The sequence below is a fragment of the Wasmannia auropunctata genome, unplaced genomic scaffold (assembly GCF_000956235.1).
Source record: "Wasmannia auropunctata unplaced genomic scaffold, wasmannia.A_1.0 LD336071.1, whole genome shotgun sequence".
In the NCBI taxonomy this organism is placed as follows: Eukaryota; Metazoa; Arthropoda; class Insecta; order Hymenoptera; family Formicidae; genus Wasmannia; species Wasmannia auropunctata.
This window is the reverse complement of record NW_012026819.1, coordinates 2,050,638-2,066,803: the sequence shown is the minus strand read 5'-3', so window position 1 is coordinate 2,066,803 and position 16,166 is coordinate 2,050,638. Positions and strand designations below refer to the sequence as shown.

Here is a 16,166-nt window from a genome sequence, read left to right as displayed (position 1 = left end):
CAATTTGTGGTGATAGACATAAGAGCGCCCGATGAAATCAAACCGCGCGATTCTGGCTAGGGGATAAGTAGAAATAACTACGGGATTTCCCATAAAATTGCACGCGCGATCCATTTTACTCGCTTCATCCGCCAATTTCCGGGGATGCGCGACGCTCGATACGCCCGCGTGGCCGTTATATGCATGGATTTTATTCTCATCGAGAATAAAATCGATGATACGTAGCCCACTTGTTCGTGCTTAGAATACATCATGTCGACGAGTCCGCCAACGCGTATGTTGGCGCTCGAAGCCTCGCCAAAAATATGGAGTGAAATTCCGCGCCTCGATTAAAGGGGAGCTTCCGGGAAACATTTGGCACTAAGGTACGGGATAAAGTGGCGTTACGGAGAAATTTCGTCCACTTAACTCTCCACGGTACGGATATATCTCGGAGTTGCCTAATACCGCGGTCTCAGAAAAAGAGTAAAAAAAAGACCTTGACAACTTTAAAGTCGATTTCCGATAATTACGAGGGTCGCTCCGAAGCGTTTTCTGGCGATTTTGTTGAAGTACGGGAGATAGGCGGACAAACCGTTCTTATCTGGAAGGGAAAGTAATCATATTGCCGGCGTCGCGCGTACGAAAAGACGGTTTTCGCTATCACGGATGGTTGACGGTAACTTGCTCGAATTAACATTCTCTGGTTGTCACAGCGTTAATTGCGAAAGTTCTCCCGGAAGGTGAAGGTGATAAAGTACCGACTAAAGCCGGATGGTTGCATAGACGCTCGACGGAGTACAGAATAGATGAAGGGCAGAGATCTTGTCGTCGTGTATCGTAGAAATATGCTCGCTGCAATAAAATGTATCAAACCAACGATTCAACGTGGTGACCTGGTTAAGAAACGTTGCCGAAATCTACCCTCCGTATTGGAAAAAGATTAAAGATGCAAATGCATTAAGAAATCGTCGACTTTTTGGGAAACTACAATTTTAAGAATGTGAAATACTTTCATTAAAACTTCAACACTCTGTATATATATATATGTTTTAGAACAATGCCGTCGTAATAACAATAGATGTAAATTAATATTACAGTATCCCATGTCGCGTAAGCTTTATTCATTTATGTGGAATGTGGCAAGCGGCAAAGGTTAAAGCATTTCGGAGGTCGATGCTCTGAGCCTCCGGGGTCAGTTTTAATCTCTGCCTCTCAAATTGTATCACCGCACCGTGATACCGGAAGTTCCCAAGTGACAAAATCTGTGTCCACTGCATACGCTCTCAAGTCTGTCCCAATTTACGATAACCGCAGCGGCTTTAATGCGAAAGCTACCGGTTGCCAATGAAAATTTGGATTGTGGCAATGGCAAGGCAATTATGAGACCGATTTAGACCACAGCACATCATATTAAGCACTTCTCTCTTTGATAAGGAATTCGGTTATAGTTTGGACAATCCTAGATCGTGTATATATAATAAGAGATAACATTGAATTTTGAAAGTTAACTGCATTTTGTGATGCACATTAGATGATATTAAATAACACCAAAGCATTTTATAAATTTACATTTGTGTAAGTATATTTTAAAGTTAAACAGTAAGTAGTGCTATAAGAATGGTAGTGCTTTAATTTTCTCATGACGTTGAAATCAAGCGTTATCACTTTGCTCATCGGCGCATCGAGATGTTATTCTACTTTAAAGTATTATTCTTTTCCGCGCGCAGAATTAAAGAACATTAATATATCTGTAATCAGTAAATAATATTAAATTATAGTAAGTTTTAACAAGAGTTAATAAGTTAAAAATTTTATTGCCATAATTAAAGATTGCCATTAAAAATTTATAATTATTTTTCGTATATTTGTCGATTTTTTATCATTATACAATATATGTATGTGTGTGTTTATTACTTTTAAGTAATAAATTGTATAATATATTAAGTTAATTTTTATAAACTTAATATGTTCTCAAGCATTGTTCTCAATATTTTCAATAAACTTTTTTTGCAAAGTTGTAATAAATTGGCTACTGTAAATATTTTTTATACAAAGCAGATACGTGCTAGGTAACGAAGTTTTCGCCAATATTAGATAGTCTGTTTATAATATTTACACGACCGCAGATTATTAGTGAAAATATACCGAAAGTCATAAATGATCGTGACCGTAGAGAAATATTGTTTTTAATACCGCGAAAGTTTTCCCCTTTCAATTTCAAACCACTTAAGAGAAGTGGATCACGGATCTGTGCTAATATATTTTCACACGTTTATATTCCTTAAACTTTAAGGAAAGCGGATGAATGTCTTATCTCCCTTTGCAACCCTCGATTTCCATTTGGCTTCCGTCAACCGTAGCACGCTCCGTCAGAATTATTGACGCCAACGAAGCAAAGAAATTGAAATCTGTGAAAGGAGGGTTATTCGAAACATAATCTTTGCTTCCGTAGAATATCGACTTCAGACTCGCGATATTTACTTTAGAACTTTATAAAAAGTTGAAAAGTATATCCTGTTTAGCGTAATCAATTTATTGACATTCAAAAAAAGTTTATTACAATATTAATTTGAATAATTTTTTTGCTGTGGAAATTTAGTATTTAAACAAAAGACATGTTTATATTGCCATTAGATTTTAATAGAATTTTAATTAAAAAATTAAAAATAAAATTAACTGATATTCTTGCATATTAGATTTTTTTGTTAACAAATGTTAAGCCGTAATAAAAATATAAATCCATAAATAACAAATATTTTTTGAATATTTTAAATATTAAAATATGTTAGAGTAATATATTATTATAATCTGTTTTCTTAATCTCCAAATTATTACAATTTATTAAATAGGTGCAATTTAATTCATTTAATAAAAATTTTATATCCTATAAAAAATTCTATATCCTTCTGCAACATATTTTATAATTTTTTTAAGTACTAAAACTTTATCGCATACGCATTTGTGTCGAGTATTAATAAGCACGAGACTGCTCTTTTACTCAAATGCACGTTATTCGCGGTTGCTTCAGCCCACGAGAACTCTTTAAAATGACAGGTACTCTTCATAATTTAGTTTGCATTTAGTGCGTAAACGGCTGCGGGCGTACACAATTACGACATGTTTGGATGTTCCAACTAACAATTACAAAGGTCATAAAAGCAACTTTAAATAAACAAATGAACATGTAACATAATTGTTGCTTGTTTATAGTACTTGAGCTGAATAGGGTTGATATGAGATATTGTGAATACCCTCAAGCGTAAGACACAATGAACATCCATCTCCTGTTCGCTACTATTCTCTACTAAAATTAAATTTAACACCATAATCAAAGCTGATTTTCTCGAATTTTACATGCTTTCAAAATTTATATAATTAATTATATCATATTATCTTGTAAATTTATCTTTCTACCTCTTCTCATCGATGCTTGAAAATAAAAAAATGCGAAGGTAGAAACGTACTCCAAAATAATATATGTTTTAAATCCAAGATTAAAATATAGAAATCAAATATATGTAAGATTTATAAGATTTAATTATATCTAAGTGTGTGTGCGTGTAATATGTAAGAAATAATGTTAAATTAGATTTCTAAAATTGAGAAGTATAATTATTAAAATAATGCTAACAATATAAAAAAATGTAAATTATATGCGGCACAATTTCTTTCTACATATTCAAGTTTCACATTCAATTGTGCAAACTGATATGAAATTATAAAATGTAGAATACCTTTCAGAGACTATATTAGACATTCCATAAAGGGTTCCACCAGTATAATTTCTCAGGCGTTATGCATTATTTATGGTTATACAACTATAAAATGATAAGAGAAAGACGGTGGAAAGCATAGACAGTTAAGGATCAGCATGATTTTTTCATTTTCGTTCCAGAGGCGAAGTTAATTGTGGCTCCCGGCAGGAATTAATGGCGAGACGTGGAAGTCGTTTCGGTTAGATAAGGAGACCGTCAGGATGGAGATAAATAGTACCAACGCCTCTGCTCGCTGGTGATTCAGACGTCTTAGGACAAGGAAAAAATATCAAGGGAGGAGGGTAAAGTTAAGGAAAGCTGAGAAAGCCGTGAAATATTCTCACGCGATCTTATTTCTTTCGAAAAACTTAAAGATAGCGAACGACCATGACGTTGTAAATAACTATTGTACGTTATAGCTATAAAATACAATTATCGAGGTAACAGAAAGAAGATAATTTATTTTCATCACAACTGAAAAAATGATAAAAGTGTAAAAGTAAGATGTAACAAGGGAACAAGAAAAAGATTTTTATAAAAAATATATATATGTATACATTGAAGACTAATAAATTTACTAATTTAAAGAATGTATTATAATCAATCATAACATTTCCGATATTATAATTAATATTAACTGCTTAAGATTCATAATATTTAAAATCGTAAAAAAGGAAAAAATATATTTAATGTTTATTTAAAAATTATAAAACACATTTTTAATAAATAAGAGAAATCCGCAGCCGACCACGATATAAATTGTAAGAATAAATTCGTGTACAGTCTAATGCGAATCTTGCACGAAAACTAGGAGACAGTTTTACCTTGCACATTATTATTCGCAATTTTATTCGTAAAGCTCAGCAAGTTGTCGTGATATATTACTTGATATAATTCTCTTAAAAAGATAAATAATTGTAAAAAACTACTGCAACACGTTTCAAGCAAAATTTTAACTTGCATAAAGTGAAAATTTAACGTTACTTTGAAGTCTTTAAAGCTGCGCCAGCAGATTATAACGTTTAAATAATTAAGAAAATATCTTTAAAATGCTTAGATCTCCTTTTTGAATAATTATAAAAGATTTAATTAAATTTTATGATCAAAATCATAACTGATAAATGTTGAACCACCAAATTTAATAACAAATTTAATAGTTGTAACAAATAATTCATAATTTAATAACAAATTCTTTTACTGATAAAGCTTATTATGTGTGTAAGTATTTTGTTATAAATAAAAATATTTTAGATATTTTCAAAATTAATGGAGCAAACATGAAAAAAATAAAACAAATATTGCATTGCGATAATTACTTATCAAAATTACAATTATTTCATATGATCATTATTAGTCTCTAAATACTCGAATTTACTCGTATATACTTTGCAGCGTTTTTATTAAAGGATGTAGTCTGAACTTTTTCTCTCACCTTCCTTATACCTGTTTTTCTCGCGTAATATCGTAGGAAAAATATCCACAAAAATTTACATCTCCTTGTCGTACGTTGGAGACTCGACAGTTACATCTTCATTTATTATATCTTTACTTTACATTTCTTGCTGTAAAATTAGGTACTAAATTTAACATTTTAAGAATTTATTCAATTTTACAATATCAATATTGTTACAATAAATAGACTAAAGAATTTGTAGCCGTTAGGCTACTGTTGCATTTTATTTCAAAAAGATCATGATTTTGCATACTTTCATTGTATGTATAGATTTTAATAATGTGAAGGAATATATGGAGCATTGTGTATGAATATTGCAGTAACAAATTATGCATCTGTTTACATTAGATTTTCCTAAACAAATTTAACAGTTTGCTTTAACAATAACTGCAAACTTAAACCAAGAGAAACTCCCGACTCAGATGTCAAAGTTCCTAGAACATATGTGAATATTTCATGTGTATTATGTAGAAAGATAAATCGATATGTTAACAAGTTTTGTGAAAGTTGTACTATTAACAATATATATACGTGAATGTCGCAATAACAACGTCACTGTAAAACATTAATTATAAAAGATTCATTAGCATTTATATGATACATTTCACGTAACTGATATTACATATTTATTGTTTTAAGATAATGCAAAAAAGTTTACATAATTTATAAAAATTAATGTATACTCAGAATTTATAATAGAAAATCTTGTTGAATTTTAGAACTAGATGTGTCCCAAAAGATTACCGTCGGCTCCCTCTCTTGTATTTAAATTTCCATTATTTTTAATTAGAATAAATATACAACTAGTACTAACAGATGTGTCCAAATTTTCATTTACTACCCAATTAAATGTTATATTCTTGCAGAGATATTTCCATCAAAACGTAACTTTGCGACAGAGAGAGAGAGAGAGAGAGAGAGAGAGAGAGAGAGAGAGAGAGAAAAGAGGAGAAGAGATAGAAAAACAGAAAAAAGGGAGAGGCGGAGAGAAAAAGGGAGAATTATGATTATATAAATCAAAAGTAATAATTAACCAAACATTCAGACGTCATAAAAAAATTGTTTGATGTTATTATATTTTTCTGTTAAAATGCAAATAATATAATTCATTTTATCAATATGATTCATACTTTATATTATTTTTTAAAGAGTAGATTAAGAATTATATTCTCTTCTTTTTAGTATATTTATATAAATATAAATATAATTTCGTATATTTTATATAAAATATATTTCATATAAATTGTAATAATTTGAGATAGTTGCTGTAATAGTGCTTACTAACACAAATTATTTTTTTGTTGGTTATTATCACATATATTATAATAATATGATCTTTATCACCATTCATTTTTATTGCAATCTTGACTACCATTCGTTGATAAAGATTGGATAGTCCGAGAAAGTGATTTGTGCTGACATCTAGCAATGTATTCAATGCTACTTAGAATTTCTTAACATTAAAAATATTTTTTATAATATATATAATATATTTATAATTTTATTGATAAAGATATATATGTATTACATTAAATTCCACAAAAAAAGATAAATAAAAGTATTAAGAATTGATTTATCTATAAAATTATGCTGCATTATATGTTCAACATGCCAACAGTTGATAAAATGTTATGTTAGTAAATGTATTATGCTGTTTTAAATATACAATAAAAGCATTTTAATTTATAAATTTAAAAAATATTAATAAAAAATTAACGTTTTCGCAAATAAATAAAAGTATACATACGGTATAAGTCATCATTACTTGATTCTGTTTGATTGCTTCCACCACTCACCATCTTTATTCTACGCCAAGCTGTAATAATAAAACGTTTAATATTTTATAAATATGATTAAAAAAATATTCGACATATTTCTGTTATACATTGTATTTTTGTATTTCTTTACCGTTCCTGAAAAGTTTTCTTATACCAGGCTTTTCTTTCTTTCTACAGCTTTGATGATCGTATTTTCTTACTGAATTAACATCTTCTTCCATGGTATGTACACAAAGAAGAATCTTCAAAAGATAAACAATATATTTTACGTTAAAATCATTAAAATAAACTAATTGTAAAAAATATTAATACGACATAAATTATTATTTAAAATAAAATTTTAATTACAAAAATTTTCAAAAATAAAAAAGTATTTATTATTTGTAATCATAAATTATGTTAAAAAAATAAAGAAAATCATATTTTTATTTACATTATCTTGTAAATATAATTCTATACTTTATCATTTTATGTGCTCTCCATGTATCACAATCGAGAGAATATATTTAGCACAAGGCTTTATTGCATTAGCATCATAGGCGCCGCAATTTCAAATGCTTATTTTATCAATGCATGTTGTAATATCGGAAATGTTTTAACAAATTATCATATAAGTTTTACAGAACATATTAAAGTCCATTTTCTCTATAAGTTTCGGTAATGAAATCGAATGAATCGATTTGTTATCTATTTTTGACTATATTAGTTAACAAACGTACCGTTAATTATTGAGAAAACTCACAATAATAAGCCGTCAAAAGTATTACAAGTTTTAAGAAATTTCTCGCAGCATAAAATTTAATATTGTGAAAAATTGCGAGTTATATTTGTTAAATTGGAAATTGACACATAAATACACATTACACAAGTATACGTTGCATTATTTAGTGCGCATAAGTTACGATGCAGTGGTGCAGCGATTAAATTACTATTGTTAATAGAAACATCACACTTACTACCGAATTATTACATACCGAATGTCACGAGAATGTAAAATTGATGGATCAAATGGTAGCACCGCGAATTGTCGTCACTTATCGAGAAACGCACTCATACCGAACTACAATAACTTCTCGCGGTGCCGTAGGTGGTTGTAGGATAACCAAAAGCTATTCGGCGAATCAGTTGGGAACGACTAGCCAAGTAGCCAACAGAAGAGGGATCTTTGGCCAAAAGCCAGATACTCCTACGCAAACCTGCATTTTTTCTGCTCAGAAGAGGTCAGAGTACTATTCTCAACTATGTTTTTCTTCTGACCATTCATTGACGTCAATGATAGAATCGAATTATGTGCGAACGTTAAATATTTATGTTGTGTCGTAATAAAAAACTCGTATAACAAATGGGTATCTGACATCAGAGATACATAATATTGCATACAAGTTTTCTATACATAGTCATTGCCACTGCGCGTTGCCAAGTAAATTCTCACCTTGATCTTACTATTATTTGCATCATTCATTTCGAAATGAAGCTTAATAACGCAGTTATTAATTCAATAGATTATTTGACGTATATACTGTCATAAATTAAGCTCTTGATTAAAAAATGTAAAACAAGCAACGAAATAATTATGTACAAAATATTAACATATAACCGCAAGATCAATTTAATCATACAACATATTAGATAAAAAAAAAGATTTTTATCCACATAAAATAATACGAAGATATGTACGTTAAATCGCACTAAAAAAAGTAATCTTGCAATTATAGCGAGAATCATTTAGGTACAAAAAATTAGCTAAAACGGATAAGTAATTAGTATGCACTATGATACCACATATGTTCCGTATTTAATCAATATAGATAACAGACAAAAATTATATCTAAACTATTTGTCAAATTTATCAAGAAAGTTCCTCTATGACGTTTAATCAGTCTAGACTCCAATTCAGACTCCAATCATATTTGGTTATAAGACCTATATTTTCTTACATTTATTCTTAGAATATTGCTGCTATAAATTCTACGGCAGACAATTTTTTAGTAGATACAAAAAACAGCGATATAATTTAAATGTAATATATAGAATTCTAACTGGAACAGCGGAACATTTCCCTGTGCCATGCATTGGACAGAGTTTGTTGTCTCAAAGATTCAGATGTAATATACTGATAAGTTTTTTAATAGGAATTTTTGTTTAAATAATTTCAGCGCGCAGGTAACAAAGACGTGAGAACACCCGGGGTGCGTCGTGGGCATTCAACGTCGCTACGTCTAAAGGCAACCTTGTTGCTAGGCGACGTTTAACTGTATAGCCGCTCTGTGCCCCTGCCGTTTTGCACGAGGCGGCAGTTTCCAGATAGTAACTGTCGTCGGTGCAATCATCGGTCAACCTACAAGGAAGGCGTTTAATATCCTTTTAGCGACCGCGCCGGTGAACACCGCGCGACCACGCAAGAAAGTTCACTGTGTGTGCACAGTTAGCCCAGTCGACCGGCCTACCGACGGTCGTACCGACTCGTACTGAGAAATTTATATGGCGGCTCAACTGCGACAATTGCTCAGCCACCCCGCGTACGTTCGGATGCTACACTAATTGGACCACCAACCAATGCCAATGGACTCTGCGATCGCGCCCCTTAAACGCAAAGTGTCGATCAGTTCTTTATCGAGTTCTTTCTTCCGATTACATCTAAAACGAACTTTGTTACAATGACTATATTAAAAAAATATATATATATATATACATATATATATATATATATATATATATATATGTATATGTATATAAAAACTAGGTCAAATAGTATTCACATATACTTTTTTCTTAAGCGACAAAAAGATTCTTTTTTTTTAACAGAAAAAAAGAGAAAATAAGCGCTTGCAGATTTTATTGGTGAAGCGAAAGAATCGCAAAGTGTGTTTATTTTACAAAACAGATAATTACAAAAGACATAAAGGAAAAAAGTATACGCGTAAAAAATAAAGGGTTAGTAAAGTCTACTAGCATGTCTACGTATAATAAAAACATGATGGTCAGAACGTAAAACGGAACAATAAACAAAATATAAAATAGATAAAACGTAGAACGAAACAAAAGTAGAATTTTAAAAAAGAATATATACGTGGTATAAGTTGAGACTACAAAAAATAACATTTGATAAATAACAGCGGTGAAATGAAAGGAAACTAATAAGCATAATTTCATGTTAGAAAATAAGAAACATAAAATTTATAACTGTGGCATTGAAAACGAACGAAATTTGCAGGAATAATATAATAAATTGTCATCCAAAAAATAATTTTTTTAAAACTTGCATTTTTTATTCAAAACGACATTTTTATTGAAGGACGATTTAATTTTGATCTCTAAAATATCTCTTTTCCTTTATGCATCAACAATTGCTGCTTTCTTTTTGAAAAGAGTAAAATAGGTCGTTCAGAGGTATAATAGTATTTTTCTCAGATATAACCTTTAAAATAATAAATTAAAAGAAAATAATAAATGTCATCTACAGATATACGAACCTTTTTCCTTTTTATTATACGACAATAAACTAACTCGTTACAAGAGAGATGTGATACTCCGAGGTGTAACAAAACAATAAGAACTACTATCCATCTAAAATTTTGGACTAAAATGTACTTTATTTATAAAACGGGATAATTAAGGTTGTTATATATTTTGCTATTAGTAAAAAAGATTATATAACCGTTTAAATCAAACAATTTTCTTTCTAATTTTGAAATTCTTTTCACGCGAAGGCATAAAAAATACAAATATAGAAGATGAGTGTCAATCTATATGCTAGCAATAAGGTTGACACGCCATCATGTGTTTCACGGTCTCGTGTTTGGACCGTAATTTCGCGCCATTCAAACACGTTTGCTTTTTTGACAGTATATTGCATGGACCTGCGGTCTGCAAAAATTGCCTCAATTCCTACCGACTACGTGTAAAGTATACACGCGTTTAATAATGAAGGTTTCGGTTATCTCGTCCCCGATTATCAAACCAATTGTAGAAATAAAATTGTGAAGCAAATTGTCGATCGCGACAATATAATGCAATTTACATTTTTTATGCATTATTCACGTAATTATTTTGTATGATACGATTTATAATATTACAACTCATAAGTTTTTGGATCATATTCTAAATCTAATGATTTCTTTTAAATTTATCTGCTACATTTGAACGTAACCAGTCGAGAAAGCACTGAAACGAAAGAAGTGCAGCAAGGAGCATAGAGACGCGAGTTCCGGAAGAAGAAAACTTGATGTGCGCAACTACACTTCATGCGCAGACAAAGAAAAGAAGAGCATCCGAAAGGAAGAAAGAGCAAACACGGGCAGTAAATTAATGCCGGCTCTTTAGCTAAATTAATTACGCCAATGGTAATTACACTTAAAGCGCGCCAGTGCATCCCGTGTTAAACGGTGCCACCGCTTCTTATGTATGTGAGTCTTTCCCCTGCGCTATCCTCCCCATTCATTCTCCTCTTCTTCTTCCCCTTCGGCACATAGTCCGTATCTCACTCTTACGCCGACGACAGCACGGTGCGCCATGCTGTTCGACGATAGTCACAGCCTCCATTGACTATTTGTAAGAGCGTGAAACACGTGTTCGCACACAGACAAATTTAATTAGACGCTCATTTTTGCAGACGCTGCAGAAGTGACCGACACGCATACCACACCCTTATTCGTCGTTAGAGCTATCGCATTAGAGCCACTGAATGTCTGTTGCCATTTAATTTAATAATTACGGATTGTTGCAATTGTAGTAAAGTTTACAGTTTAATACAAAAGTATAAAAATGACAATTTCTTTTCTCTAGAATACTCTTCAAAACATCTTTCTTAAACGTATATTTTCTGTGATCCAGTGTTTGCATGAATTATGTAAAAATATATGCAGGTACAAAATGGATTGTATTACAATAACATAAAATTATTAAATATTTCCACTGCTGTTTTTTTTGTATTAATTTATAAAATATTAATTGAATATAACAGTTTTCCCCATTCATCTTCCAACCGATCTGTTTTTCAGTCCCGGTAGCAATCGAGTGCGCTTTAATTAGTAGATCTTGCTGCAATCACGTCAGAAGAAACAAATAACTGACATCTTACTTATCCTGTTGGCTTGAAATAATAATAATAATTTTGGAGAGCTACATTATGAAGGTTGCACCGGTGACAATACGGTGCTCAGTCCGATAAAGAAACAAAAATCTGTGCATTGGATCGAGACATGCCCTCGAGGTACACCATAATACAAAGAGGAAAGACAGTCCGATAAGGGTCACCGAGGAGAAACGAGCGCGGGGTGAACCGCGTAGCGTGGAAGCGACGAAGAGAGAAACGAGAAGGAAAACGGTGCGACGCAATGTAGTAGGGGGAGGTGAGGAGGAGGGCCGTTTGTCGGACATACCTCGGGGCCACCCTGGCGTCTAATTGCGTGTAATGCACTCCCGACTTGCCTGGCCTCGAGTTACCGCCAGAGAAGAGCCGCACGAAAAACTCGGGTCGCGCGGCAGCAAAACCCCGACCGATCGCGGGGACGCGGTGCTATGTCCGGAACGCTCGGACCCACACGACGTGGACGACGAGGAGGACGGCGACGCCCTCCAGGACGTCGATCCCCTCGTGCCATTGCGGCCGGGCCGGAGACGGGGTCGCGTCCTTTCCGCTCGGTTCGCGTCGCGGAGCCCTGGAATGTCACCGGCACCTCCTGACCGCTAAAATGAAGACGTGTTCTTCACCATGCTCTTAACCGCCTATCGCACGGGCGAAACCTTTTCTACCGCGGGTCTTACAGTCTCCGAAACAAAACAAAAAAAACAAGAATGCCGCAAGAAAATACTTGGAGACATATTGACGATGAAGAAAATATCTTTATCAAATCGACAAATTGTTATAAGAAGTCACATAATCGCATATCTTATTTTCATATCAAATCCGATGAAGGCCGAGTTTAGTGACATATATTTGACGCAAAAATACAACAGTTTGATTTTAAGTTTTATGAGATTATCTTCCAAGCTGTAGTTGAAATTAAAATAAGAATAAATATAAAAATTTTACAATTTATAACTAATTTTTGCCGAATAGATTATTCCGACAAAGGTGCAAGTACTGAATCACACCAAGTAAATGAACGAAATATCAGGTCGTGTAAAACTGTTAAATGTTCTTCCAGATGTATTTAATACTGCTTCTTTTTTCCCCCCTAAATATTTCTATAAAGTGGGCGTGCTTTTTACGAAGATTCGAAGATGGGTTGAAGAGAAATCATCCGAATCCCGGCAGCGGCATCCTTTAATTGTGGAATGATCATCTCGAGACCTTCCAAAGAACCGGAGGGGGAGAGACGTCCAGTGGAGCGAGAACTACGACCGCGATTATTTAGCGTAGCTAAGATCTGTCGGTACAGGTTTTTTGTCGCGAGAGCTTATTATGAATAATGATTTATGTTTTGTCTGTGCCAGTATCGGGGTGTTCCTTTAGAGAGCGAATAAACGAGAAGGCGAGATAAAGACGGGCTTACGGCAACGGTGCGCGGCCGAAAGAGATGTATAGAGGGGTTAATAACGGTCGCGTGTTGTAATACCTACCATTATCCACAAACCGACCGCCTAACAAGCTACCTGCTAATAATACACGACGGCACAGCACACACGATCACGTGCGTGATCTTTTTACTTGGAGCCTATCGAGTTTTTGTCATTGCGATTGCTGACCGTGGGGCAATATCGTATGTCGATCAATCTGAATTAACTGCCGGCGTTAAATTGCTGGGAAAACGCAAATTAGAAACGTGAAAGTTTTTGGAATCCATAAAAGTGATATAAATTATCGATATTCGCGACTGTACAGCGTTCGCTGCACCTTGTACTTTGCGTTGTTGAAACGGATATGTATGCAGATTTTTGTCATCTCTCGGATAAAGATCCGTCAAATCTCATGCTTACGTTATATGTCGGTCTTCAATGAATTTTAACGCACCAGTTGTCCCTATAAACGTCTATCTGTTGTCCTTATGTTTCATTACAGTGTGTCCGCTACTTTGTAATAAAATGTAAAGCGCGGTATGATCTGTTCGCTTGAACGATTCTTCGAATTAATGGTTGTTACACTATAACGCTAGGGTATACGAGAACTCGGTCGCGACGATACGAGGGGATATAAGCAGGCGGTATAGAGTTTGCACAAAAGGCCACTCGGCAAAAGTCAATCAGTAGTCCAGCAATTATATCCGGTCGAGTGGATCGTGCTCGATCGCCTTCGCTCCATCTGTCATCGGTCGGCGATCCGGGAGCAAAGAAACAGCCGAATAGAGAGGAAAGAGGTGAGGAAGGAGCAGCTTTTACGAGCCGCGAGATGACAGGGCGCAACGGCGAGCGCCAACTTCCGGCTAGCATTTTTTCATCGCCCAGTTACTGTTCTCCGTCTCCGTATAATTTCTTTGTGCACGTCTCGCAACATGTCTCTATGCCGCAGACAGTCACGGAACGTGTGGAATGTATATGTAAACGTTCACGTACGATAATAGAGGTTGGTGTTGGAGGACCAAGCGTGAGTCAAACATATGGAAATAAATTCGAAAATAAAAAATAAAAGAAAAGCTAAACGTTTTGTACATAGTTTTCTACGTTAAATTTTCATATTTAACTCAAAAGAACATAAGCTATGTTAGAACAATATCTTTTATTAAGAAAAGAAGTGAAACTTTTTGAAATGTATATATATATGATAATATATATACACGTTCTATATATGATAATATAGGCGCGCATTCGTCAATAAAGCTTCGAGATTATTTTTTAATCTGATCATTATTTTATATCCAACTGGTTAAAAATATTGCGTTATTGTAGATATTATTTATGAATATAAAAAATTAAAAAACACATAAGACAACGATAAGATAACCGAAATAATGCCATGCTACATGAGTGTTGGCCGTGCAAGTTTTTACGCGATAAACGGCGAAATGCAGAGGTGAGCAGAACTGGTTTCGGCAACAAGCTCTTCAATTATTTGAAACTTGACAGTGCCAATAGAAAAGAAGTAATATACGTTTAGAATGTTGCCGATCGTTTTAACGTTTAGGATGGTTGACTTCCATCTATGCGTGTACACGGCGTGTTTGTTCGTCATTCAGTCGCAATTACGGATCGGGGCCGGACCGAGAAAAACGCCCAGCGCATCGCTTGCCAATTACTGGAAGGAAGGGCAAGGGAGGTTCCAATTTGTTGCAAACATCTCTCAACGAAGGGCGGAAGCGGCACGGAAGGGTGTGGCGGTATTCGCCGATCGCGAATCGCGTGGCTATTCCGACTTTGCACGGAATCCTTTAAGAGCGTGAAAGAGCGTACATACATATGGCTTGTTACCCTTTATTTCGTGACGCCAATTCTGCGGAAACTTGCAATTTTACTGGGATCCGTAAAAAAAAGGTAACTCACCTTAAACAGGAATTTTTTTACAATTTAATGTAACGTATATAAAATTAATAACACCGAATTGAATTTTTTTCTCTTCGTACATAACTGCCATTGTCGCGTATAGAAAAAAGCGTAATTATTAATATAAATTCGTTTAACATGAGTTTGTTATTCGAGTTAATTAAGTTGTAAGTGACTTGTAAATGACGGTAAATGATACGACGAGGCAGCGTGGGCGTAGAGCCGAGCGGTCGGGTAATCAAAAATGCAACGCGGGTTCCGTGCCGACGGTCTTTGTCGGCGAACTCGTGCGAGCAAATGCAAAAGGTATGAGTGTAGTTGAAACAGCACGAGCTGGCATGGAGAGGTGTACGGCAGAGAGCGGTGTCTGCTGACGCAGTCCAGGGCTTCCTCTTTGGCCAGACTTCCTGTCGGAAACGATCGTCGGGATTCACACAAGGTAAGTGCTCATTCCAGTGACGTGATTTAATGTCGCGTGTCTACGCCTAACAATAAGAATCTAATGTAAAAATATATTTGTTACAATAGTAAATTAGGTTAAACAATTATTAAGAATTAAATATAATAAAGACAGTAGTGCAAGATTTTTAAGAATATGATAAAATGATTGCAAAAAAAAGATTTCATTTTATCTTATAAATCTATACTTTATTAATAGTTTTATTTATTTTTTATTTTTTATAATCCTTTCTTTCTAATATTCAACTAGGATAAAATTCATATATTTGTTCATTTTTAACGCATGAATTATTCTTGAAAATAAAAGCGTAAAGATGCGAG

At 33.8% G+C, this 16,166-nt stretch overlaps 1 protein-coding gene across 2 annotated transcripts in view; it reads right to left on the bottom strand.

Moving 5' to 3' along the window:
- Positions 1-8,085, bottom strand: part of LOC105449919 (Kv channel-interacting protein 1) — a 127,614-nt gene extending 119,529 nt beyond the window's left edge. The window contains exons 1-3 of one of the 2 annotated variants that reach the window (XM_011689380.1): positions 7,925-8,085; positions 7,099-7,210; positions 6,938-7,006 (exon numbers count right to left, since the gene is read on the bottom strand). In XM_011689380.1, the coding sequence (XP_011687682.1) occupies positions 6,938-7,006; positions 7,099-7,189 (160 nt within the window). In that variant the 5' untranslated portion in view covers positions 7,190-7,210; positions 7,925-8,085. The remainder of the gene's footprint in view (positions 1-6,937; positions 7,007-7,098; positions 7,211-7,924) is intronic. The other variant, XM_011689379.1, reaches the window with a different exon arrangement.
- Positions 8,086-16,166: the final 8,081 nt, after the last annotated feature.